The sequence below is a fragment of the Fringilla coelebs genome (assembly GCF_963513975.1).
Source record: "Fringilla coelebs genome assembly, chromosome: 2".
Classification (NCBI taxonomy): Eukaryota; Metazoa; Chordata; class Aves; order Passeriformes; family Fringillidae; genus Fringilla; species Fringilla coelebs.
The window spans coordinates 3,998,019-4,023,767 of NC_140029.1; the positions used below are offsets into that span (position 1 = coordinate 3,998,019).

A 25,749-nucleotide genomic window follows, 5' to 3' on the forward strand; every position below is an offset into this window, starting at 1 on the left:
TTCAGGCACATTATCCTTTCATCATATCTGAAATAGAAGCAGCAAACTTCAAAGCTAATGCAAGTAGAGAACAATTGTTCAGAGTTTAGATATGTTAATCAGACCATTTTATACAGAAGATGGTACTTGTGGAGTACACAAGAGATATTACTAAGGAAAGGAATGATAAAGAAGTTACCTTGTACAGCAAAGAAAAGAAATATATTCAGAGGGGGAGAGGCATCATCTGCAAACCCCCTGCACCCAACAAGTGAAGATAAAAATGGCTCCAAAAAAGCAATCTATTCCCAACAAGTGAAGATAAAAATGGCTCCAAAAAGCAATCTATTCCCTTCTAAGGCAGGCTGGAGGAGCACGTCATCCCCTCTCTGCTGACTCCAGCAAAACCTGGAGCAATTACCCGCGAGTTGTCACCTCTCTTTTCGCGAGGCAGCTCCTGACAAATCCCACCCTCAGAGAGGCCACACGAGCCAATTCTGCCAGCAATTAGCAGCAGTAATTAGCCAGTAGAAGCCTGGCTGGCTCTGGGCAGCTGTCCCTGTACCTTTGGCCAGTGGCTCCACGGTGATGATCTCGCTGCTGTTGCCTCTCCCCGCAGCCGTCACGGCCACCACCCACACGCTGTACTGGCGGTTCCGGCTCAGGTTGGGGATTCTGTAGGAAAATGAGTCGGGAGAGGCTTCAAACTCGCTGATCACCTGTGGTGGGAGAGACAAATGTTTCCAGGCTAAAATAAGCAGTATTTGGAGAAAAGGTGAGTGCTACAAAGCCTGTTACTTCAGGGCTCTTCGGATGGGTATCGATTGCTCCAAACAGATGGCAGATGGCAATAAACAGAGCAGACACAGTAACTTGTTGCAATCCACTCATACTCAGTGAATTTGTGCCTCTGCCTTGTTTACAGATTGGTTTTATTCAGATTAGGACTTTTATGTGCCATCCATTTTTACAGGGTTGGATAAACAATGGAAGTGTTTAAATATGGCTAAATTTTACCATCAGTAGTTCTGACAAACTGATTTAGCTGCACACAAAACTTTCCCAGTGGAGGATTCAGTGCTGCATCTGCTGTGAAAGCTGGAGTTTACTATTTCTGTCACTTAGAACCTTTGATGTTCTTTATTCCTGGGTTTTGGTGGCTTATCCCTTCAGCAGTGGAGCAAACCAAGGACTAAAACTGTGCTCTGTAGCACACTGTTCAAACTTCCCCCAAGTCTAGGTCTGTTTAATCACAAAATTACTTCCATTCAGAGACTCCCAGCTGAAGGTCATCTCAGCCACTTGGCTGCATTAGCAGGGAAGGACAAGTGCTGGAAGAAATGCCAGTTCAGTGTCTCCTCTGTCACTCAAGTGCCTGGGCCCAAGGGCTGCAGCAGAGCCAACCAGCTGCTCTGCAGTCCCTGCTCATCCATGAGAGCTTCTGCATCCTGCTTGCAGCAACCTGTGCAGGGCAAGGTGTGGAGGAACATAGAGATCCCTCCAGGCAGCTTTGAGAGCCTCAGCACATCCTGCACAGGAAGTGTGAGGAGGGAAATCTCAGCTCTGAGCAATGCTACAGCGCTCGGTATTGCCACTTTTATTTCTGACACGGGCTTTGTGATGCCTGCACGTAAAAAGAGAGGGGTAATGAAGCATTGGGATGAATAATACTCACTTCCCTGCGCAGTGCTGAGCCTGGTAATGGCTAACTAACACTAGGCTAAAAATAATTAGAAGGTTAATGACGTAGAAAAGAAGATTTTAGCAGGAATCAGCATTAAAAATAATGCATCAATGTAATCTTAACTTGGTTCAGACTGACAAAATGTGCAAGGAATCTCTTTGATATACAAATATGTGTTTGTGGTAAAGGCCAATTCCAACTGATTAGCATTTCAAAAGGTACATTGACCTGAAAACATTGGAATATGTAGTCCTTCAAAGTGAATTCCAAATAAATAAGTGATGTTTTTGAGGTATCATTAAACACCTCTCCGTGTGAACTGGCAGACAGTTTCAGCTGCTGAACGGGTCACTGCACTTCTCTGCTCTTGAGCTGGCCTCTCCTACAGCCTGGGGAAGAGGCGAGTTCATCTCCTCTCCCATTTGAAACCCAGAGTGAAGACATCTGTCTCTAAGCCAGGCACCTCCACTCCATTCAGAGACCATGCAAAGGCTTCTGCAGGAACACATTTTGTTCCTTCCACGGACAGTGATTATTCTGGGAAGACTGGCTTGCTCCAGCAAAGTTCCCCAGGCTCTGAACAAGCCCAGAGGGGGAACTTGCTATATTTTCTAGCCAAACTCATTGCCCCTTTGCTTGTCAAAATGCCAAATTAGTTTGTCCTATTAAGCCAGAGTTTGCCTGGGTTCCCACTTCTGATATGAAGAGGTCAATGCAGCCAGACACCTTTATTATTATGTGAAATATTGCAGCAGCTTTTGAGAACCATCTGCCTTGACATTTACACAAGAATATTGGACAAATGCCCGTAGCTTGACAGGCTGGATCTTTGTGAGGTCATACATAAAAATTATTGTATTGATCATGGCAGAGGAAGCTGAAATTTAATATTCATGAGGCAGCATTTCCTACAGTTAATTTGAAAGTCAAACAGGCCAGGCTGTCTCTGGCACTTAGGCTCCACTCATTAATGCAGTTACCTAGCACAGGTTCCTTCTAAACCACCTACTGACATGGCACATGGATACAGCACTTAGGAACATCACAGAATTCCTCAGGGCTAACTTTCATTCCAGCAACCACCAGCTCTTTCTCACTGGAACTCCAAAGATGGACAAACAGCAGGATTTTCTGTTCTTAAAGCTTTTTAAAATGCCTTGTTTTCAATTCCTTTCTTTCTCCCAGCATCATTCACCCATTTGCATCTGTAGCTATTTTAAATGTAAAGTTAATTATTCTCAGAATTAGTTTATTAATTTAATCTGGTAAATGCATCTTCACTAAATTAACCATTCTCATTTTCCTAAAACAAGCAGCTATAGCAAAAGATTTTGGTTTCTAACTGGTTAACACACATCTTGTTTTTCCTCAGCTCACATTCCCTTTTAAACACTTGGGGATGCTTCAGTGAAAAGAATCGATTTTACTTTAAACTTTTGCCTGTCATTTCAATTAGCCTAACATGCCAGAGACTTTGATTACACAAGAAGAAAAAAAGGCAGCTTTGTCAGCAAAGAGAAGATTAAACAATTGAAATAAGAAATATTTAAAGGAATGTCACCTTGTCACATATTGGCCCGTGCATGTGCCAGTATAAAACATAAACCACTGTTCAATCTTAGAAGCAGTAACATGCTTGCTCAAGGGATTTTTTTTCCTAATTGCTATTTTTCTTCAGCTTATAGATGATGGGTTAATTTTTCTTCTGCCTTTAGCTCACTGTGTAAGAAGGAGAGACAGAGATCAGTCTCTGAGAACCAGCAAGGGCTGTGAAGAATAAAATGAAATCAAAGTCCTTTATCAGGATGCAGTCAATCTACTTCCCCAACCAGGCAATGGCAAGAGATGCTGAGGAAGAGCTGGTGCAGGGAACATCATTTTCCTCTGCAACTTGAGCCCTATTGGTGTGCATTTCTTGGTGAAGCAGCATGCCATCTCCTGGCACTTCTGACTCCTTTAAAGCGCAATTTAACAGGTAATGTAATGCACAAACTCTGATCCCTCTGCCTTCTATTTTTAATTGCCCGTTCTTAACACAACCAGGGAAAAATTCAGAAGAGTGCTATAGAAAAAAATACATTTCTAACAGTTTTCCAAGCAGTCAGGGAGTTTCCCAAGCAAGGAGTTAAGGCAAGAGGTAACATTTACTGTGGTCTGGAAGGTTATTTAGTGAAAGGTAGCCTGCGCCTTGCTTACAGCTGGTTCCACAGAACTTCTGATTACATAAGTGAGCTACAGATCTCTATCTCTGTTCTCTGCAAGTTGCAGGAAACCTGGAAGTGAACTGGGAAAGCCATATAGAGACTTTAAGGACATGAGTGAAAAGGAAGAGACAGCTCAGGCCTCTGGTGTGTGTTATGAAGTAAGAGCATATACAACTTGGTTACCTGTGTATTGGCTGCCTCATGCTGAAAATTAAATATAAATATAAATGAAATAGAGATATAGATATAGATATAGATATAAATGATATATATACTCCCTAGAGCGGGGTGTGTGTTTGCACTCCAATTTTAGGCAGAAAATATGGCATCATCTAAAAATGGAGCTGGAAGGACTCTGAGAGATCACCTGAGTCTATCTTTCTTCTTTAAACCAGGTTCATCTGTGTCTGCACAATTTCAAACAGATGTTTCCCCAACCTGATTTTGAAGACTTACAATAAAAGGAGATTTTGCAACTCCCTAGGCTGCACAATCTATTCCACTGCTTGACTAATCTCATGATTAGAAATAAGGGGTTTTTTAATCTATCTTGGGTTTTCTGCTGCAGTTTCAACCCATAGCTTCTTTTCTAGTCCATTAGGAACATGAAGAATAGATTATTACCTTGATCTTTGCACCAGTCTTTAATCTACATGAAATTTTATCGTTCCTTTCCCCACCAGTACCCTTATCTTTCTACAACTAAATAACTCTGGTGCTTTCAACATTGTCCAGAAATCCCATTTTCTCAATCAGTTTCTCTAATAATATCTTCTGTTATCCTTCAGACTGTCTAAAGATGGTCCATAGCTTTCTCACTGTTTCCAAACCTGCACTCAACAATTCCAGGGATTCTCATTTGGCTTTTCAGGACAGGATTATAAAGGCTGTTAATGTTCAACTTGGGAGGCACAATAACCTCAAAATCCTCTTCTGAAGAATCAACAGAATTGCTCTCTACACAGTACTTTTGCAGTTGGTTATTCAGGCTACCCATTTTGCTAAATTTGATCCAATTTTTTCCAGACCAATTTCCCAGTTCATCAAGACCTGCCTGAATTGTGCTTCAGTCTCCTGTGTACATGCAACCCCTCCCAGCCTGGTATTCCCTGCTAATTTAATAGGCAGCCTCTCTATTTCAGTAGCCAGGTCAGTAATGGAGCCACTGAACAGAGAGGGCTCAGCAGAGACACAGAGGCTGCTCCCTCCTGCCCACAACAAGGAGCCACTGGATTTTTTTTTTTTTTTGTAGCCTCCCACTGAACAGCATTGAGTTTGTTCTATCTGGCCCGAGTTAAATCAGTGAAATGGTGTTTGCATAGCTGGGTCTCTCTCAACAAACATCCCTCATCTGGGCTCAGCTCCGCTGCTAGATGGGAGAGAGCCAGGCAGTGAGTGGAGCACTCCATCCCAGTGATCCACAATGATTTTTAACTCAGTTTTGTGCTGCTCTAAACAGCTCTTTTCAAAACAATTCTGCTTTGGAGGGGGTCATGATAAGCAGGACAGGCTGACATCAGTCACCATCACATCCTGCTGGGGCCAGGTGCTGCTCCTTGGGCTCTGTTTAATCACTGCTGCAGGTGAGGCCTGGAACAGGCACTGAGCCTCAGGAATAATTAGAGTCAGTCTTCAATTCTACATGGTAAAAACACAATGATCTCCATCCTTTTGTACAGCTCCATCACAGAATTGTCTGCCTTCCCTTCCTCAGGCATTGCTGCTCCTGGAAACCACAGAATCATCAAGGCTGGAGGAGAATTTCAAGTTCCACCATAAACCAGGACCAGCATCACCCCAAACCCTGTCCCCAAGGGCCACATCCAGGCTCCTCCTGAGCACTCCCACAGACACTGACTCCAAACCTCCCTGGGCAGCTCAGCCCAAGGCCTGGCCACTCTTTCAGTGAAATTTCCATTTCCAATATCCAACCTGAACCTCCTCAGGTGCAACTTTAGGCCATTTCTGCTCATCCTTTTACTTTGGACGTGGCAGAAGAGACCGGCCCTTGCTAAAACCTCCTTTCAGGGAGTTGTAGGGAACAATTAGGTCCTTCCTGAACCTTCTTTTCTCCAGACTGAAGAACCCCAGTTCCCTCAGCTCCTGCTCCTAAGACTTGTTTTCCAGACCCTTCCCAGGACCACTCCATCACTTCAAGGTCCTTTTGCAATGCAAGAGGCCTAAAACTCAACACAGAACTCCAGGGGCAGAGAGTATTGAGATGTTTTATTCTAAAAATCACATTTTAGAGTCTTGGACACACAGGTTATCCACTACTGGGGGCTACACTAAATTTTTTCTACCTGGAAGCAAAGTGGAGTAATAAAAAAAAAAAAATGTCTGTATTTATAGAGAATGAACTTCAAGTTCTGCATCCCTGAGAAGAATAGACAGAGCACTACTGTGACCTCTCAGTGAACTCCCTAAAGATGTGAAAGTCTGCCTGAGGTCACAAATTGTACTTTTCTTGAGGACTGCTGGCTTTTGCCTTCCTTTCACAGATGGACAGACTCTCCAAGCTCCAAATAACCACTGATCCTGGAGCATGGTTTCCAGTAAGGCTCTTGGCTGCCACTTTGGTCTAACAATGGTTTCTGTTCAGGTGCTGGCTCATGTTTTGAAAGGTGGCATCTGTTTTTCATTCAGCATTACTGAAGGTAACTGTTGGAAACAGAAGCTGTGCACAAAAGTGAATGCAGCTGCCATATAGCATTGTAAATTTTTTCACCTTAATTGTGGAATTAAAACGTTAGAAAGTTTCAGATGGAAATTTTGGGAAGAACAGAGGCAGCTCCCTGCCTTCCCACTGGCAGGAAAATCCTGCCAATCCAAAGAATCCCAAAATCCCTGAGGCTGGCAAAGCCCTCCCAGCCCAGGCAGTCCCAGCTGTGCCCAGTGCCCACCTTGTCCCCAGCCCAGAGCACTCAGTGCCACCTCCAGGGCACACCTGCAGGGATGGGCACTACAGAGCTCCCTGGGCAGTTCCAAGGCCTGAGCCCCCTTTCCATGGGCAAATTCTGATGTCCAAGCTGAGCCCACCCTGGTGCAGTTTGAGGCCATTTCCTCTTGTCCTCGGAGCAGAGCCTGACCCTCACCTGGCTCTTCCCTCCTGCCAGGGAGTTGTGGAGAGCCAGAAAGTCCCCCCTGAGCCTCCTTTTCTCCAGGACAAACAGCTGGAGCTCCCTCAGCTGCTCCTGAATTCTCATTTCCAGGTATTATAGCTGGAAAAAAAACCACTGTCTGGACTTCCAGGTAGCTCACTCAGGGTCCACCACCTGCCTGTCCCTTTGGAGCACCTCCTGGAGAGTCCCTGAGCCTCCTGAGGAGGGAAGCAGCGTGTGGTGTCATGGGCTGGTGACCACAGGAAGGTCAGGACACCAAGGACTTATTGTCAGAGTGTATTGACATCCCTGGGTGTGAGACGGGGTAGTGAGACAAGAAGGGAGGTTTATGAAAAAATCAATATCAAATTTGTTTTGGTAGGGCTTTACAAGGAGACCTTTTAAAAATCATATAAACCAGCACATCTTCAAAATCAATTTATACTCTGTCACATCCCTCCTGAGGTCCGCTCTCTGACAAAAATAAAGATAGGTAAAAAATGTAAAGTTGACAAAGCAATTAAAATAATGAATGTACTATGTTTGGGAGCTGGCACCAAAGATGTGAAACAATGAAAAAAAGGCTAAAAATAGAACATGTGGTATATTAAGCAGACACATTTTAAATACTGTCCAATATAAGGTTTTAAAATAACCCCCAAATTATGCACTATTTCTATGCTAAATAAAGCACAGAGGAATTAATAAGCATAAATATCTTCACGCTGTAAAAAGTGCTTTATAGATACAGTGATAAATACTGCTTATAAAACACAAATCAATGAACATATATTTAAAATTCAACCTTACAGAATCTGCTGACTCTAAATAAACTTCTGTTCAACAGTAACTTTATCTGCTTAGCCAACTTCTGCCAGCTACTTCTCCTTTTTCCAAGAAACTTTCAGCATCCTTCTCATCACTGAAAGATCTACAGGATTTAACAACAAATAATTTCTGCCTTATAATTGCATCCACTCTATTTTCCAAAGTTTCCTTTTATCCAAGTCTTTAATCTGGAGAGGAAATGAGGATCAAAAAGTGTGATGCAAACCCAAAGTTAGAATTTAGACACATCCTATGCAAAATCAAGACAAAACTTGTGTCTGCCTGAAAGAATTGAGTGGAAAACACCTGGATGATGGGAGTTTATGACAGCTAATAGTTTTAAGATCTAGGTTAAGATAATTGTATATACTTCCACATCTAGTTTATGCTGGTTTTAAGATAAGCATATATACTTTCTCTAGACTAAAAAAAGAGAAGGGAAACTTTCAGGAGATTTATCCAGTTTATCACAGACATCTAGCTTCCATCCTTAATGAAAGGAAATCCTTGATGACCCCAGAATAAGTATTTGTGACTCTATTCAAGGTGACTGAAGTCAGATTAATTAAATTCCACTTAGAGTCTATGAATTACAGACCAAGAGCAGCAATTACTTTCGTCTTCCACACAGCAACCGCAGAGACTCCTGTGTATTCTGGTTAAATCACATAATTTATTTTCCCTTAGTGGGTTTAAATAAAAGCAAAAGAACGAAACAAATATACAAATTTAACAGGCTTAAGAGTATGTTTCTCACAGTAAAATAAGCAAATCAAAAAGATCAGTAACTGTCTGCCTCAGATGTTGGTCAGTCTCCAATATTGATCATGTTTTCATGCAAATTGACTTGGGCTTTGGCCAAATAAAAGATCATTTCCCTCTTCTCCATCACTGCTTTGCACCTCTTCATCGACCACCTATTCCAAATCCAACTGTTTCATAGAAATATTTCCAGGCCAACATGAATCTTTGATAGGATTTCAGCCTTTGGATCTTTCTACACCCTTTGGAGAACTCCAGAAATGTAGATCACAGTTTTCAAAAACTCCTTCCAACACAGGTACCTGGGGTTGACTGTAGGGTTTGCACTCTAATTCCTAATCACTGTCCCTATTTCAGCACTGGGGTCTGCTTTGTGCTCTGGTTCCTCATCCAGATAATCCAGTTTTGCATGACAGCATCATCTGGGATTTTTGCAGGAATATTCTCACCCCATTCATCTCATTCAACACTTCTGGAATTTCTTCTCCTTCCAGTACTCAGGCTTCTGGCGTTTTGAGACCTCAGTCAAAGGTGGGTTTGAGGGACAAATCATCTCTTAGCAGAATCCCACAGCTAAGCAACAGTTTCATCAACCAACATTTCAAACCTACTGTCAGGATTAAAGGCCAGAGAATAAACTGGTTCTTCTTATATGAAATCTAGGGTTTTAAATATATACCTGTATGCTTTGCAAGTTTTTGTCATATTTGCCAATCTTTGGGTTCTTGTGCTAGAAAGTGAGGTAAAGAGCTGAGAAAATACAGACCAGAAAAATCATCTGGGTGCCAATAAACAGAATGGCATCACCCAATCAGAAATACACATATCAAAGTCTATTTTGACTTGTTGATTAGGAAAGTGCAGTAATTATGGTTGTTGTTGCTGTTTGGGTTTTGCTGATCTGCTGGTGGGTCACTGACTAATAGAAGCAAACACATTAAAGAGGATTTTCCTGCTATCTCCAACAAAGCAGGTCATTAATTTGTGCATCACTCTATGCTTCCTCCATAGAAAGCCTGGAGATTAATGGAAAGGAGTCATGTAAGTAGAAGTGCACTATAAAAGGATAATAAATGGAGACCATTCTCCTTTCTCAGTGATTTTCCTTTTCAGGACACAGTCAGTTGGTTCTTGTCTTTCCTCCACTCATGTGGAACTCAGTTAAGATGTGAAATAAGGTGACCTCACTCCCACTCTCTGATTTCCTGATAGTGAGAGCTAAAAGCAGAACTTGTTTGGGAGACTGTGCATAGAAAATGTTCAGATGGGAAAGACAAACAGTCCTGCCAGTGGCCTAAAATGTCATATGAGTTTTATAGGAGACTTTTAAATTATGAGACATCTTGGTGTCAACTTAACGTGTCTATTTTCCTCCAAGGGTTGCACATTAACTCTACCACTTTCTAGTTTCCCTTGTGGTATACAGATTTTGACCAACTTTTCCAGTTTTAAACTGCCTCATAATAATAGAACTGAAGTTGGAAGGTTCCTCTGGAGGTCACCCAGTCCAAGCCCCTTCCCAAAGCAAGTTTAATTGCATCAAGTTGCTCAGGGACATGTCAAGTGAAGTCTTGAAGATTTCCACATGTGGAGATTCCACAATTTAGGCCCCAGCTTCAATATTTGTCCAGGATCTTATCGTAATACTTTCCCCCAGCTGATCAGAATTTCCCACATCAAAAATTCCCTCTCCTTGTGCATAGGCACTTTCTCATCATTTCCTGTGTCAGGAAATCCTGATCCTTAACCTTCCTTCTCCTGCCCTCAGCACCCTCCTGCTTCTTTAGGAAAAGCTTTTTACCTGTTCTGAGATCCAAGTTTCCCAGGCTGGCTAACCTGTGTGTCACAGCCACCTTTTCCAGACACTTTCTGATATATAAATTTTATTTCAACTAATCCCATTGATTCTTCCTTAAGCATTGTACTGACCTTAATACAACAGGAGGTCGGTGGTTGTTTTTAGGGAGGTTTTTTTGGTCTTTTTTCTTCAGAAAACCCCCAAATCTCCTTTTCTGTTACACTTGAAAAGCCCTGGCAGTGCACATGTACAGTTCAAGCAGCCTCCTGAGGAAGGAGTTCAGTTTAGCAGGAACTGAACCAGCTTAATTTCTGTGCTAGGATTCAAACTATGTTCCCTGTGGGTGGCACCATGGGGGGAAATCCCCCTGCCAGGGTGGGACAGCAGTGACAACACTTCCCTGAGACCTGGGCAGGAGGAGTGCCATGAGCATCCTGCCAGTACAGTGGGAATCACCTCTCTTAGAAGGAATCTGGCAACCATGGGACCATTACAGGTGGTCTTGAGAAGCCAGATCCTACCAAAAGCTGGACATGGATACGGTAGAAAGTGGGGAGAAGCAAGTTGTAGGCTATGAGTTAGCACAAAGGATAATTTTTCTAACTTAAATTCTGGCATATTCTGTTTCTTATATTTGAAGAATGGAGGATCCATGAAGTCTCATATTTCTGTATTTTTTTCCTACATTTTTCAGAATAAAAAAGAGAAAGTTTTGTCTAATTATGCCTGTAGAATACTATAGACACAACAATTAAACAGTGTGAAATTGGATCCTTGCTTGCCCTTTATCTTGGCCAGAGAACAGACTGCAGTGGAGAACCTTTTCCATTTTTCACACGTTAATCATATTTGTGGTTTGAAACATCCCAGGCAAATACTGTCCTTAGGGCTCAAAATATTTAAAGAGGAAATGCTTTTTGTTCTATACAGAGGCAGCAGAAGTTTTAAAAGCTTCAGCCTTTGCAAAGCAAACTGAACAGTGCAAGAGGCAGCAAATCTTCATTTTATAATATGTCAGGGTTTTATAAGTGTTATGTTTGCAATAAAAATATGCACAATACGACCAACAGAGTTAATTATTTTTCCTGTTGGTTACCTAAACACCAAAGCAGTGTTCTTGTGTAAAGGACTGTTGTTAACCTGTCTAAAGTCTATTGCATGGACTTGTTCTCAGCAATAAAATACAACCTGCAAAGAATGCAGCCTCCCCATAAATTTACCTTTACCCCTGTCCTTTTCTCTTTCTTCTCACTGATGCCTGAAAACGGAGTTTGCCTTTCTGCTTGAATAGCAGACTTTTAGCAAAGTTATTTTGCAGCCAGGGCTGATGGATGAAGGTTTTAGGGCTCCATACCTGCAGCTACAGCACTTGCTACTTATGGTGGCAGAGGAGATGATAAAGACACAGGTCTTTTATTTATTCTCCTCCTCACCCTAATTCAGGGCCTCTCCCTCTGTCAGCTACTTGTCTCTGCCAGCAATGAATCAAACAAGAACTTCCCTGGATATATTAAGTGTATCTGCACAGCAGTGTTGGCATTTGAGCAGCTCTGCAGCAGGCTTGTTTCACTGCAAAGCAGCTCTGAATAAAACAGCTTTTTTAGCTCACAATCCATTTCAGAATAAAAGATAACAAAGCATTTTTGTTAGAAATAAAGCTGAGGGAGTGTGTCCTATATTAAATATGTCCTGAGGGCTTGCATTTATCTAAAAATGTCCAACTTGGCTTCTGGAAACTGAGCCCCCAGTGTGATTCCTGCCTCACCCAGCACACAGGGCTGATACAGATCTCTGCAAGCCACAGCTCCTGCTGATCTGCAGAGCACTGGGACAGGGACTCACAGAGAGATGCTGAACATATTTATACATATATCTGTGGGTGCATATATGCATTTCTATGTACACACATCTGCATGAAGATAACAGCAGGATCATGGAATCACAGAATGGTTTGGGCTGGAAGGGACATTAAAGATCATCTGTCCTGGGGGCAGGGACACCTTTCAGAACTATCTATGCACACATCAGCAATTAATAAAAAGCACAAACAGCTGCATGTGCCTCTACCTGGGGCTAAGGTATGGTTCCATGATGGTTCATACACACCCCTGCATAATGAACACCACAAAAATACAGCAGTAAGACTCTGTTCAGGCCAAGAGCAGCAAAAAAAGGCAAATGTTCTTGTCATTGTCCATCTCTGAGGTGTTCCAAAAGGTAACCACAAAATTGGAAGTTTGGTCTGTGAGAGACTCACACAGTAGAGAATATTTTTAGCGGAGGATGTTTATTTTCTTGGGGATGTAAATATAGGAAAAAACGTTGCTAGCAAAGCCCCAGGAAGCAGCACTGCAGCTTTGTGCATGGAAAGTATGTGGAGAAGGCAGCAGCACCATCTGGTGTTCTCTCCAAGCCCCCAGAGAAGTTCCTGATCCCCACTGAGAGCTGTCCTGTAAACTCTGACCTCTTTAACCCGCTGAGTGCCATAGAAATGTATGAACTGGGATGGAAAATCTCCAGGTACTTTACATTTAAAGGTGTGCTAGAGATGGTTTGGTTTACTGCAATTATGAAATTAATGGATTTAGGAGACAGTAATCCTAAAACATAAATCAGAGAATCACCCAATGGTTTGGGTTGGAAAGGATCTAAAAGACCACCTTGTTCCAACCCCCTGCCTTGGGGACAGGGAAATTTCTACATGCCTGAAGAATTTTTGGAAATTTCTGGAACAATATTTTCCTTGCCTATCAAACCAAGATTGCCTTTTTTACCTTTGTTGAGAAGTCCTGCTTAAAACTGAAATCCAGACCTTGGATGTAACCTAAATCCAAACCTCAGATATAAAATAAATAAGTATTCTTTTCAATCCACATGAAAATAAATATACATGGGTATTTAAAGAGAGCAATTGGCCCTTGTGCTTAAAGATTGCTGAATTTCTTTGTGATTCAGACAGGAAGAAAGATAACCTGATACTCCATTCAAATTCCCTCCTGTCACTTTCTCAGCAAAGAAAAGCACATATAGCTAGATTGGGCAAATATTCCAGGCATAAATAAGCCTATTCACAAGCAGATATGTTTGTTTGTAAGTCATTATGTTCCTTCACACATGAATACTCAAGGCAAAAAGGCAGGAACTTAGATGGAAGCAGGGTAAATGAATACACGCCTCCAGCTGCAACAGGGCTCCTGCAGCTGGTCCTGGAAAATGTTGTTACATTCTAAACTAACCAAACCTTGAAAGAATACTTCATTTCAACTGCATATTTTGAAATTATTTGTGAGCTACTGCTCTGCAATAGGTTTTAAACAAAAATTTGATAGGTTGGATAAACCAAACTCCACTCTCACTTCTCTCTGTAGCTCCAGCATCTCCCCTTAACCTTGCTCAGGGAGCAAAGGGCAGGAGAGGAAGCAGCAGGGAGAAGATCAAGGACTGGTATCTGCAAATGCTGTGTGTCAGCCCTGCACAGAGGGGCTGTGGCACTTACTGTGGGGTAGGGGTGGGAGCAGAACACGGTGTATTTCCGGATGATGCCGTTCAGCTTCAGTGGGGGCAGCCAGGACACAAAAACCGTGGAGGCTGAGGCAGCAGCTGCTTTAACTCCAGCAGGAGGACCTGGAACTGGAGAAGCAAAGTGTGTTAGATTGGCCCAAGGCAGATATTGAATCATCCCAGTGTAACAGAGGAGTTAAGAAGAAAAGGGGAGTGTGCTGCTTTGGTGGCTGTGCCCCCATGGGCTGAGATGGACACTCTGTGTTAGGGACCATGCCAGGGAGAAGGTTTGGGGAGTGTGACCCCATCCTTAAGAGGGGAGAAACTCTTCTTCAGAGGGTCCCAAAGCAGAACCTGCCTCTGATGGTTAAACTTTTGTGAAGTATCCCCTACAGCCTGTATAAAATCATAGAATGAACCCAAGAATGTTTTTGGGTACTTAAATATCTTCCAAGCCCCTGCCATGGGCAGAGACACCTTCCACTAGACCAGGTTCCCCAGAGCTTCATCTGTACTGGCCTTGGACACTTCCAGGGATGGGCCATCCACTGAGAAACCTGTGTCAGGCCTCACTACCCTCACAGTAAAGATCTTCTTCCCTAGATCCAACCTAAATTTCCCCTTTCAGTTTGAATCCAAATGCACACGTGAAAATATCTTGTCCGTGGTCACAGAAATGGCCAAACAACACTTAATAATAAATGGCCAGCTTTGAACACACAACCCATGCCAAAGTGTTATAAATAATGCACATATGGACAGTTTAATGGCCATCCAGAGCAGAGCTGTGATTTTAATGAAGTGGAGGGTAAATGAGCAGTTTGCACTGCCTGATGTGACCCATGGCCAGCAAGTGCCACAATGTGTGAGCAGACATCTCCCTGCACAGAGTCCTTGTCCCTTGCCCTGCCCTCAGCAGCTCAGACCTATCTCTGGCACTGCAGAATATCTATTTCTCTAATTATAGCAGTTATCTGCATAATACATAATAATACAAAGTTATCACAGAGAAATAGCTAAAACCCCCCAAACCTCCTGTCTAAAACCAGTGGAAAAAGCTTCAGTTTGGAAATGCTAAAATCTGGCTGTGTAATCTTAACTACATCCCCTTGCAGTCCTGCATTTTGGGAAAGGTTTTGATTTCATGAGCATATGCTGTTTTTCAAACACACATTACACTGTACAGTGCTCTCCAGCTTTGGAAACACTCTTTTACTAATGTGCAAAATTGCTAGATTTATTTTCCTGTATGCTGGAATATCACATTACACACAGGTTTGTACTCAAACAAAACAAGAGCTACATTTAATATCAGAATAAATGGGTTTAAAATTTCCTGAAAAATAACACCTTGTGTCAAAATATTTGAAAATATATTTTAAAAGCTGTGAAAATAAATAATTTGAAAGATATTTTAGCATTGTGTGTGGTCAATAATTTATGTCAAATTATTAAAATAGATATGTTGTATTGATAATTGCTACCTAGGTTATGAAAGTCGAAATGAAACTATTTTCTGGACTTTTTTCTCTACAGAACTACTGCTTTGTGAGGAATCTGATATTTTTGTCTGCTTTCAAGTAAAACTACCAATATGTTAAACTTTCTAGTGCAATTACCATTGCAATGCTTGATCAGCTTTCTTTACTTTCACAAAAAACAGTTATTGTGCAGTAGAGGTACAAAATCCCTTGTCCTGATATTTGTACATAAATTTTGAATCTTTTTTTCTACCTCAATTAAGCAAGCAGATATTATGCCGCTACAGCAATTTGCCCTTAAAGAGAAGTCAGCCAGCCTGGGATCTAAATTAGCTCATCTTTTATATCTTTTATGTAAAATCAATGTGAGGAGACCCCCAATTTTATATCTGCATAGGTGGTCCTGGAAAGATGTGAGAAAAGTGACAGGCACCACTCAGTGCAACTTCTCTGGATGTGCATTTTCTATTTATAGTGTGCTGAGAGAGCTAATTAGGCATCAAGTGAGAACGTCATGATGATAATTGCATGCAAACCCAGCCCCTCACTGCAAAGGGGCTAATTCAGTTAGCAGCTCTATCCAATGCAGAGTAAATATTGATGCTTGACAGCATCCAACTTGTTATTTATACCCAGCTCATTAGAAATGCTATTTGCTCCTGCTGCTGAGGAGTGAAAGCTGGCTCTCCAGGGTAATTACCTAACCCACAGGAGGATTCCTTTATGGATAGCAATGTTTTCTGGAAATCACTGCAAATAGATGGATGAGGTTAATGCAATTTATTGTTAAATTAGGGTGTGATCTATAGGGACAGGTTCTGATGGTAATTGGTCATGGCTGTCGAGTGTTGAGGGATTAACTCAGAATTCATCTGGCATTTTCCAGTCATTGGGCCTATGTGGGAAACATTCCTTGTCATTGCTGTGTTGCTCTCTGGTGTGAGATCAGCAGAAAGAAACTCAGGAAGCCATTCAGTAAAATTTTCAACCCAAGGACCCCTCCACCTCACTGGAGTCAGGCAGCAGTTTTTGCAGTGTTGCCAAAATTCTTCTGAATACTCATTTATTAGTCCTCTTTTTGCTGCACTGCTGGGTTGTGCACATGAAAGCTGTGTGTCATTCCACTGTGTGTGTGGAAGTGTTTACATTTCCTTGGAAGGAATCCTGCAGAATCTCATCTGGTGCTCCACAGACCCCCACTGTCCTTTATCCAGAGGGTAAAGTCACTGGTCAAACCCATCCCCTGGATCTCATAACAACTATCTCAGCATCAACTGAAACATTTCTTACTAAACTGGGTTCCTTGAGCATCTGGAGAAGTTGAGGTTGGGTGTGGCATTCACATTCCCTGAACATGATCCCTTCACCCAGGGTTTTTCTCCTGGGAAGCTGAAAGGCAGTGAGAGAGGCCTCAGAGAAAAGGAAAACAATTCTTATCTCATTTGCTTCTCCTGTGCTGTGCTCATGTGGAATGTGTTTGGAGATTGTTCACCCAAAGGTGATTGTTCCATTGCATACTGCTGGGAGTTGTTTTCACTCTTTGACCAGTCAGGGCCAAGCTGGACTCTGGAGAGAGTCATGAGTTTTCATTATTATCTTTTTAACATTCTGTCTGTATCCTTTCTGTATTCTTTAGTATAGTATAGTATTCTTTATTATAATATAGTATTACAAAATAATAAATTAGCCTTCTGAGAACATGGAGTCAGATTCATCATTCTCTCCCCTCGTCAGTGGACCTGCATTTTCAATAGTTGGGCAATGTAGTGCCTGCCTGATCTTGGAGAGGAAAATCCTGAGCCTTGCAAAGCAAACTAAAGGTATTTTCCCTCAATGCCATTGCATCCCCGGCCTTTCAGGCTTCAGTGATTATAAGCCAGCAGTATCAGGAGACCTGAGCTGCCTTATTGAATTCTCCCTGGACCTTTATTTAGCACACTCATTCCCACAGCTCCCAGAAATACAAACTGAATTTGCACAATGCCACAGATGCATTTTTTTCCCCCCATAGTCACCGGGGGTAAAACTATGGTGAGAAGCTGAGGATTGCTTCTAAACAACTTTGCAGCCTTCCAGGGAGCAGATGTGGCAAATTTAAGATCAAAGATGGCCTCATTCTCCAGCTAGCAAGGCTTTGAAAAACACAGAAATAGCATCCTGCTTTCATGTGGAGGAGAACACTTTGTATTCCTGACAGTGCAAGTGAAATGCTAAAGCAGAGCAGGCAATTATCCTGATACGACAGGGCTGGGAACCAGCATTTAGATGTGCCAGATAATGGGGAGGAGCTCCAGGAACTTTCTCATTCTCCTTTTCATAAGCAGAGAGATTATCACCATTTTTCTTCACAGTACTGAGCAGCAGGGAGGGAAATGCACAGACTGTGGTGCGTTTAAGAGTGATACGGCAAATAAATCAGAAATCTGAGCCTTGTTCTGTAACACGGTTTTAATTCTACACGACACGGGACTATTCCATTGCTGGCTGCACTTAGAAAAACCAAAATAAACTCAGCTGACTGCTGCCTGTTTGTTCATGTAGATATTCCACCTACAATGCAGATCTATGCCAGCCAAAACACATCCACACGTGAATTTACTCTGAACTGGCCTCATGTTAAGCACACCACTTCTATCAAATCCTGCCAGTTTCCCAAGGGGAACATTTACTATTCAGTGCCTTTTGCTTCTTAGTCAAAAAGATAAAACTGGAGATCTTTACCACTAGAAAAAAAGTGGATTAAGGGGTCATCAAGGGCACTTTTTCATCCTAGAGCCCAGTCACCCTCATCAGCTGAACAAAGCCAAGCAGAGCTCTGCTCCAAGGAGTACTGAACATACACCTGCCTGGATTTCTGCTAAGTTATTTTAGAATAAATGTAAAGCTTGCCAGATGCTGTCTGTGCCTCTCATGCCAATGGTGAGGAAGCTTGGTGTCCAGGGAGAGGAAGGAGAGGAGGAAAATCTCTTTGGATTCAGGCAGAGTGGGGATGGCAGAGGGATTAGGTACTATTTTCCCTTCCTTCCTGCTGCAGCTTTTGCCTGGCTCTGAATATCAGAGAGCTGAAGCACAGCACTGCTGCTAAAATCCTCCTGTGTCACAGCCAGCCCAGGTGCCACCTCTGACAGACACCAGACCAAATTCCCAGCTGCAGGAAGCTTTCCCCATGGGGGCTCTGGTGTCTGTGTCCCCCTCTGGTCTGCTCAAGGTCAGGGCCCTGCTGCCAGCCAAGGTGCTGTGTCATGTTCCAGGCTTGTTCAGGCAGCAAATTCCTTGTTTCAATTTCCTTTGCTCATGTTGCATTTGCAGCACAGGAGCAGAGAGGAAATTTGTGACACACACTCCCTCTTGCTGCAAAACAGAGAAGCCTTTCAAACTGCATTTTGATCACAGCAGGGAAAAGAATTGGAAGAGCTGCTTTAATTTTTAATGGTTTATTAAATCAAGTCTCCAGGTGAAGAGGATGAGCAGCTGATTACAAACTGTAAAGTGGAAAAGGTAAGGGACAAAACCAGAATGAATTTTTAAAAATTGGACATTTCTTCTTGGCTTATTTTTTCTACCAGGAGGAACTCCAAAAAAAGCATTTTTTTTCTGAAGTCAGCTCTCAGGAAAGGGGGGAGAAAAAGCTAGATAAAACCCATAAATATGATCACATTGAAAGGAAAGCTCATTTCTTGAAAGCTCATTTCCTATTATTTGCTTGAGTTGTTCCCATTTCCTTTGCTGATCAGCAGCAGTGTCTGACCTCTGGTGTCTAAAATCAGTATCAAACATTACAAGAAATCAAAGTATCAAGGCATTCCATCCAGAATTCACTTGCTGGGTTACCCTTACAGATTTCAAGCCTGCTGAAGAAATTTTGGGCTAATTCTTTAGCTGAACACCAACAAAGAAGTCACAGGAGGCCCTGAATGGGTTTTCCAGCAGCAGTGGAAAATGCTTCAGCATTGATTTTACAAAGAAAAGTTTCCTCTCATGTAAAAAAAAAAAAAGAAAAAAAGGGAATGGAATTAATGATCAGATATGGCCTCACAGCAATAATGATGTGAAGGGCTTGGCAGCCATTTAAAATATCCCAGATTTCCAGATTTTGTTAGAGGAGGGTGGAATATCTTGGGTCATCATTTTAGCCAGAGAAAGTCTGGGAGCAGAGATAGAAGGTTTCCAGTTCTAAGCTCTGTTAGGATTCCAATTAATTTATTTCACATGCCAAGGAAATGCTTAAACTCACTTCAGGGCAGAATCTTTAAATGCATTGGAATTAGTCCTACTGAAAAATCCTCTACAGAACATTTTCCTTAGAAAATTACAGTAGAAATTCCCTTCTTCTGAGGAATGAGGCACCTGTTTGGTGCACAGAGTTTGCCAATGTGAATGCTCTTTTCTTCTTTAATTTCCACACCCTTCAGGATGTTTAAATCCAGGATTTTAGGTTTGGCTCACACTTAACTGCAGGTCTCTGTACATTTCACTCACAACCTTTCCTGCCCTTAATAAAAAGTTGTGAAGCTGAAGCTAAATATGAAATCATGGTATTTTCTGGAACACTTTCCATTTAGTTTCTTGGACAAAAGATTTAATGAACGGAACCAGTGTGAGGTATCAGGAAAGTTTCATCAGGTGAGTTATTGCTGAGCTGCCAGGAGGATTAAAGGTGAGAGATGAGCCTTTGCACAGCTGCCAAATCCAGTCTGAGCAATGTTCTCCCCTCTTCAGGCCTGTCTGATCCCAGGGATGGAGACCAAAAGAGCCACCACCAAGAACTGGGATGAGCAAATGAGGCTGGGCTAGGGGGAAGAAAAGAAGACAAAGATGATGAAGGAGACGATGGAGGAGATAGAGGAGAAGGATGACAAGGAGGACAAGGAGAAGAAATGTTTGAGGCTTCTGACAGGAAGCAGATATCCCAGCCTGTCCCCAAGCTCCTGGAGCAGTGTGGGACATTACTCCTGGCTGCTGGTGGATTAAATCCCACTCCCAAGGCTCAGAGCTGAGAGCCTTTGTGTTCAGAGAGAATTCAGGGAAGGTTTGCTATGCTGGGACCTACTTGATGAAAAGTAGCTTCAAAATGCAGCAAGTGTTTTACAGTTCTCTTACATTTTAGATTTTACATTATAGATTTTTTTTCATTGAAATAAATCCATCTACTTCAAGCACTAGGTGTCTCAAGAGCATCTGAGTCAGGACCTGGGTGCTCCAAAGTAACTGTTAAAGGACTTTAGGCTGATATCAGAATGTTCTGTGTCTGAGACACACAAGGCTAGAGCTGAGCAATTTTCATTTACTGCATCCCCTGGATACAGCTACAGCTAGGGCCAGGTGACCTCACAATGTATGGAAATTTTAGCATGAGTCACTTAATATTTAATTGGAAAAAAATTAATAACTTTATTCACATAATTTTTAAGTGGAAAAAAAAGCACAGAATTCATCAAGTCAGTTAATTTACTGAACCTGCTCTCTTGTCACTTTTGTAAATCTCATTACAAATAAAAAAATTGGCATGTATATTCATATATTCACAAGTGACCAATAAAATGGATGAACAAGAAAGGAAAATCCATTGACTAATTTCCTTGAAAACATATTGTATAACTCACAGGAGAATTTACAAATTAAACATTATTCCTGTAACCTCATTCAGAGGACTGTGAGCATTTTTATCTGTACCATAAAAAGTCTTGATCCAGTTTTTCAAAAGCATTTAGGGGATCAAAAAATGCATTTGTACATCTCATAGTATTTTCAAAGCATTAAAAAAGGTTAGGGACAAAACCTCCCCCGAATTTGGAATTTTAGTGCTCCAGAAATAGATAAGTGCATGGCATCCTACTGAGGCAACCTGAAGTGATTATAATAGTTACAGTAAAGTGATTAGGGAATCTCACGTGTCTGTGTCTGTATATGATGAAAAGTTTCTTAAACTTTCAGCATTAGAAATTGCTTTTCCATGCTTTGGTCTAGGAACAAAGGTAAGCCATTTTTGTTCTTTATTTTGCTTTTGAGGGAAGAGGTATTTGTAGGATTTTTATATATATATAGATGGATAGATATAGATACATGTAGATACTTACATACGCATACATCCATACATATGTACATATATATGTACATATACTGAAAAAAAACCCCTTATAGTGGGATCTAAGTAATATAAGATAGTTCCAGAACAGTCTCTCCTCCTTTTCCCATTTTTATAGAATATCAGAATGGTTTGGGTTGGAAGGGTCCTCAAAGCCCACCCAGTGCCACCCCTGCCATGGCAGGGACTCCTCCCACTGTCCCAGGCTGCTCCAGCCCCAGTGTCCAGCCTGGCCTTGGGCACTGCCAGGGATCCAGGGGCAGCCCCAGCTGCTCTGGGAATTCCATCCCAGCCCTGCCCACCCTGCCAGGGAACAATTCCTCATTCCCAAAATCCCATCTAATCCTACTCCCTGTTAGTTTGAAGCCATTCCCTGTTGTCCTGTCACTCCAGGCCCTTGTGAATATTCTGTTTCCATCTTTCTTTTCAGCTCCTGCAGGCCCTGCAAGGCCACCCTGAGCTCAGCCCAAAGCTTCTCCTGTGCAGGTGAGCAATGCCAGCTGTGCCAGCCTTTCCTGCCAGCAGAGCTGCTCCAGCCCTCTGCTCATCCTGGAGCCTCCTCTGGGCTCTCTGCAGCAGCTCCAGCTCCTCCCTGGGCTGGGACACCCCAGGGCTGAGTTTTCAATCTCTGCATGCCTGAGACATGTTTTTACATAAAATATTTGCCTGAGACAAACAAACATTTCCTGGAAGGGGGAATGGAAGATGCTTTCACTCCTTACCATCCTCTTTAGTGCGGGTGAAAATCTGCTCACTCCTCACTCCATCCCCAGCTCGGGTGAAAGCCAACACCTGGATGCTGTAGTTGGTGTATTTTTCCAGGCCATCCAGCTCCAGGGATGGCTGGGTAGTAGTGACATTCTTTATCTCTCCCAGCTCTATAAAATAAAATAAAATGAAATAAAAAGGAAAAGGAGTTATTGCCAAGTTCACTCTTCTTCCAGGTGTTGATACCTGCTATGGAAATCTTGGGTGTTCCAGACAAGTAATGCTTCATTATTACAGAACAGAAATGAACTGTAATGAATTACAATTAATTCATTTATGTCCTGACCTGTTTCCACTTGAAGCAGACCCATTTTTCATTTTCAAACTCTTTTTTTTTGTTGCAATTTAAAAAAAAAAATATGATGAAGAGAATTGAAGAAATTCTACAAGTAATGAGATTTTTCATAAAGAACAGATAACAAGAAGAGATTATTGTGAAACATCCCCTAAAGAAAAAAAAATGAGAACATTGGTTATCTTCATAAAGATTTTCTGGTTATGAGAAAGAGCACTTCTCATAAGGAAAATGAAGAAAATGTCCCCTTTATTTTAAAGTATGCAGCAAGTGCTGCTGCAAAGCACTTGATAGCAGCAATAGTGGCTAACAATAGATTTAAACACATAAAATCAGATTTACTTGCAGAAAGATGATGCACTTCATATTAATTTTTTTTTTTTTGGCAGCAAGCTAAGAAGTACGACCCATATGGCAAAACAAAAAAAAAAGCTTTAAACATATTTAGGGCAGCAAATAAAGTTGAATAAATCAAGAAAATCCAGTTTTAAGCATGGCATGAACATCATCTTTTTTCATCATGTTGTGAGACATCACATAGGAGCTTAGATGTGATAATATCCACACAGGATCTGATCCAAAACTACAGGCGTCACTGTAAACATTTAATTTTATGCCCTACATGTTTACAATTTTTCTGTATGCTTCTCATACATTTTTATTCTTTATTTTTAAAGGAATTGGATGATTTCCAAATATTTTTGAGGCTACCATTACTAGCAGAGACAATGGGCCTCTGGGTTACATTTCCACTCTAAATTCCCCTTTCCACACCAACAGAGGCCAGGATTGCACAATTGCAGGTTAGAGTGAACTGTGGTTCTGCTGGATGAAGGCAAAAGAAGGGAGACAGCTGTGAAAAATCTACAGGGCAAGTAGGAATAAAGTAATGTGCATCTCAAACCTACTAATTTGTTTAATTTACAAGAAAGGGCCACACGTGGAATTATCATCACGCAATAAATTGCAGATTAGGAAAGCATCACAATTCTCCTTTGATCCTTTCCCTCAGCCTCTGCTCTGGAGCCTGTTTCCCCAGGAATTATGCTAAGAGTACAAAAACACAACAGAAAAAGCTGGCATGGAAATAACAAGCTTTTTTTCCCAGAGACATTTCCTTCTTTTGCTCTCAGCAAAAAAAATTTCCTTCTTTTTTCCTCAGGAGAGGAAATGCATCCTATGAAAAAATAAGTGATAGCATATCGAGTAGGCAAAGAGATAACCAACCAAATTATAGTGAAAATCAGGTTTGGGCTGGTTTGTTCTAGATCCATGTCACCATTCTTTAAAAAAACCCAACATTCTGGATTCTGTAACTGAGGTGAAATTTTCTCAGGTCGTGTTGGGTACCATGGGAGTTTTGCAAACCCATGGTGGGAGCCTTCCCTGAGGTTCCTCCAGGCAGCTTTGCTGCTCTGTTCAGCCTCTAGGAAAACCTGCTCCCTCACAGATAGACAAAGTTTTCTCTAAACAAAAAAAGAAAGGGAGTCAAATGCCTTCACACCAGAGAGAAAATGATATAAAGGCCACATACAGCTTTTTACTTGGTAATAGCTTGGTGCTTCTCACCTCCATCCAAGAGGTTGGCCCAGTAGATAACCCTGAATCCCTGCAGGATCCCATTCAGGGTTTCCTTTGCCAGTGTTGACCAGGAAATGGAGATGGTTTCTGGGGACGTGGCCGTGGCTTGCACATTCCCTGGAGGGCAGCTGGGCACTGGAATAAGAGATTCACCATTTTAACACAATGAAAACAACTCAATATTCATCTTTTACCTACCCTTTACTTTCCCCTCTATCACACCACTCAATATTTAATTACCATTACACACTTTAACAATGCAAATCCTTTATTCTTGCTGCAATCCACATGTTTCTGCAAGTGCAGCTGTTTTCCCTGGAATGACTTTTGATGTACTGTTTCCTTACTTGCTGAATTTTCTTTTAATAGGCTTTTTGTTGCTTCTTTTGAAATATAATTGTGTTCTGACACTGCAATGTGTAGAACATTCTGTAAGCAAATTAAATATATTTTTTAAAGTTTGCAGCCACATCTTCACCTTTGATGACAATTCTGATGTCCCTTTAATTTGGTGGAGGGAGAAAAAAATAGGTACAGCTTTAATAAACATAGGAAAAAAATGATCATAATTTTTTTTGCTGATATTTAAAAGAACTGGGAAAAATCAAACAAATATAAGGCATTTCCTGTTGGCCATTTAGTGTCAAAGCAATACAGCAGTATTAGTAACTGGCATTGCTTTTAAAGCTTATGGCATATTTAATTCTAAGAGGGACCAAAAATTGAGTGACAACCAAAAAAATTTCCAAGAAAAGGAAGCATGCTGGATTCTGAAGGAAAAAAAAAAATCCCATTTATTATAATATAAAATATATGTCTGTGTGAGCATGTTGACTTTTGAGGTCTTGCAAAAACTAAGCCTAGAAACATTTAGAGTAAGAAAAATAGCCATCAGTCTTTCATGAATAGTGTGCCTCAAAATCTGTGGCTCTTGAGGGTTTTAGATGTGTGATACTCCATTTTGTCCATGTAAAAGTCAGATTCCAAGCTGGCACTGCTTTCAGGACACTGATGTTGATTTACAGTAGGTGAAAATCTGACTTGCATGGCCTTTAGGATTATTATTTGCTGTTATACTCCGCTAAAATACTGAACTTTTTGTTTTGGATATGGGATCATTCTCTTTTTCCACTAGAGGACTCCCTCTCATAGTTTGAGAAGTACTTTTTATGCAGTTTGAAAAAAAAATCTATATCGTTCTTTGGATTAGAGAGGGTGAATTTTGCCTGAAACAGCAATGATTTTTCTGTCATTGGATATCCTTGAAAAAACACACATCTCTCTTAAGATTGTCAAGACAGTGCAGTACAAGAGCTCTGGTTACACAGCAGATTCATTTGAAAACAGGAGTAATCCAACAAAAAATACAATATTGTTTCACCTTTCAGAGTTTCACTTCTCAAAACTATGATGAGATCATTCTGGGGCAACGATGAGATCACAACAGCTGCAAATATGTGAACACCAAAGCATTTGGCTTCTTAATGAAACTTTTGGTCTCAGGCAACATCATTCACAGCAGGATTTGTCACATTAGTAGAGTTATTTTTATTTACCTGGTAAAATAAATTCACCCTTGCAATGAAAATCAAACAAGCTCATTGAGCAGGCACCTTTCTACCTAAAGACTGGTCTTTTATCATCCCTACTTTCATCATCACTAATCAAACAAGAAATACAAC

General features: G+C 41.5%; 1 protein-coding gene across 1 annotated transcript in view; it reads right to left on the bottom strand.

The window, feature by feature from the left end:
- DSCAM (DS cell adhesion molecule) overlaps positions 1-25,749 on the bottom strand; it is a gene marked incomplete at both ends in the record, with an annotated part of 453,784 nt that overhangs the window by 63,286 nt on the left and 364,749 nt on the right. Inside the window, 4 exons of the mRNA XM_084226422.1 lie at positions 545-698; positions 13,853-13,986; positions 22,146-22,301; positions 24,056-24,202. Coding sequence (XP_084082548.1) covers positions 545-698; positions 13,853-13,986; positions 22,146-22,301; positions 24,056-24,202 — 591 coding nt within the window. The remainder of the gene's footprint in view (positions 1-544; positions 699-13,852; positions 13,987-22,145; positions 22,302-24,055; positions 24,203-25,749) is intronic.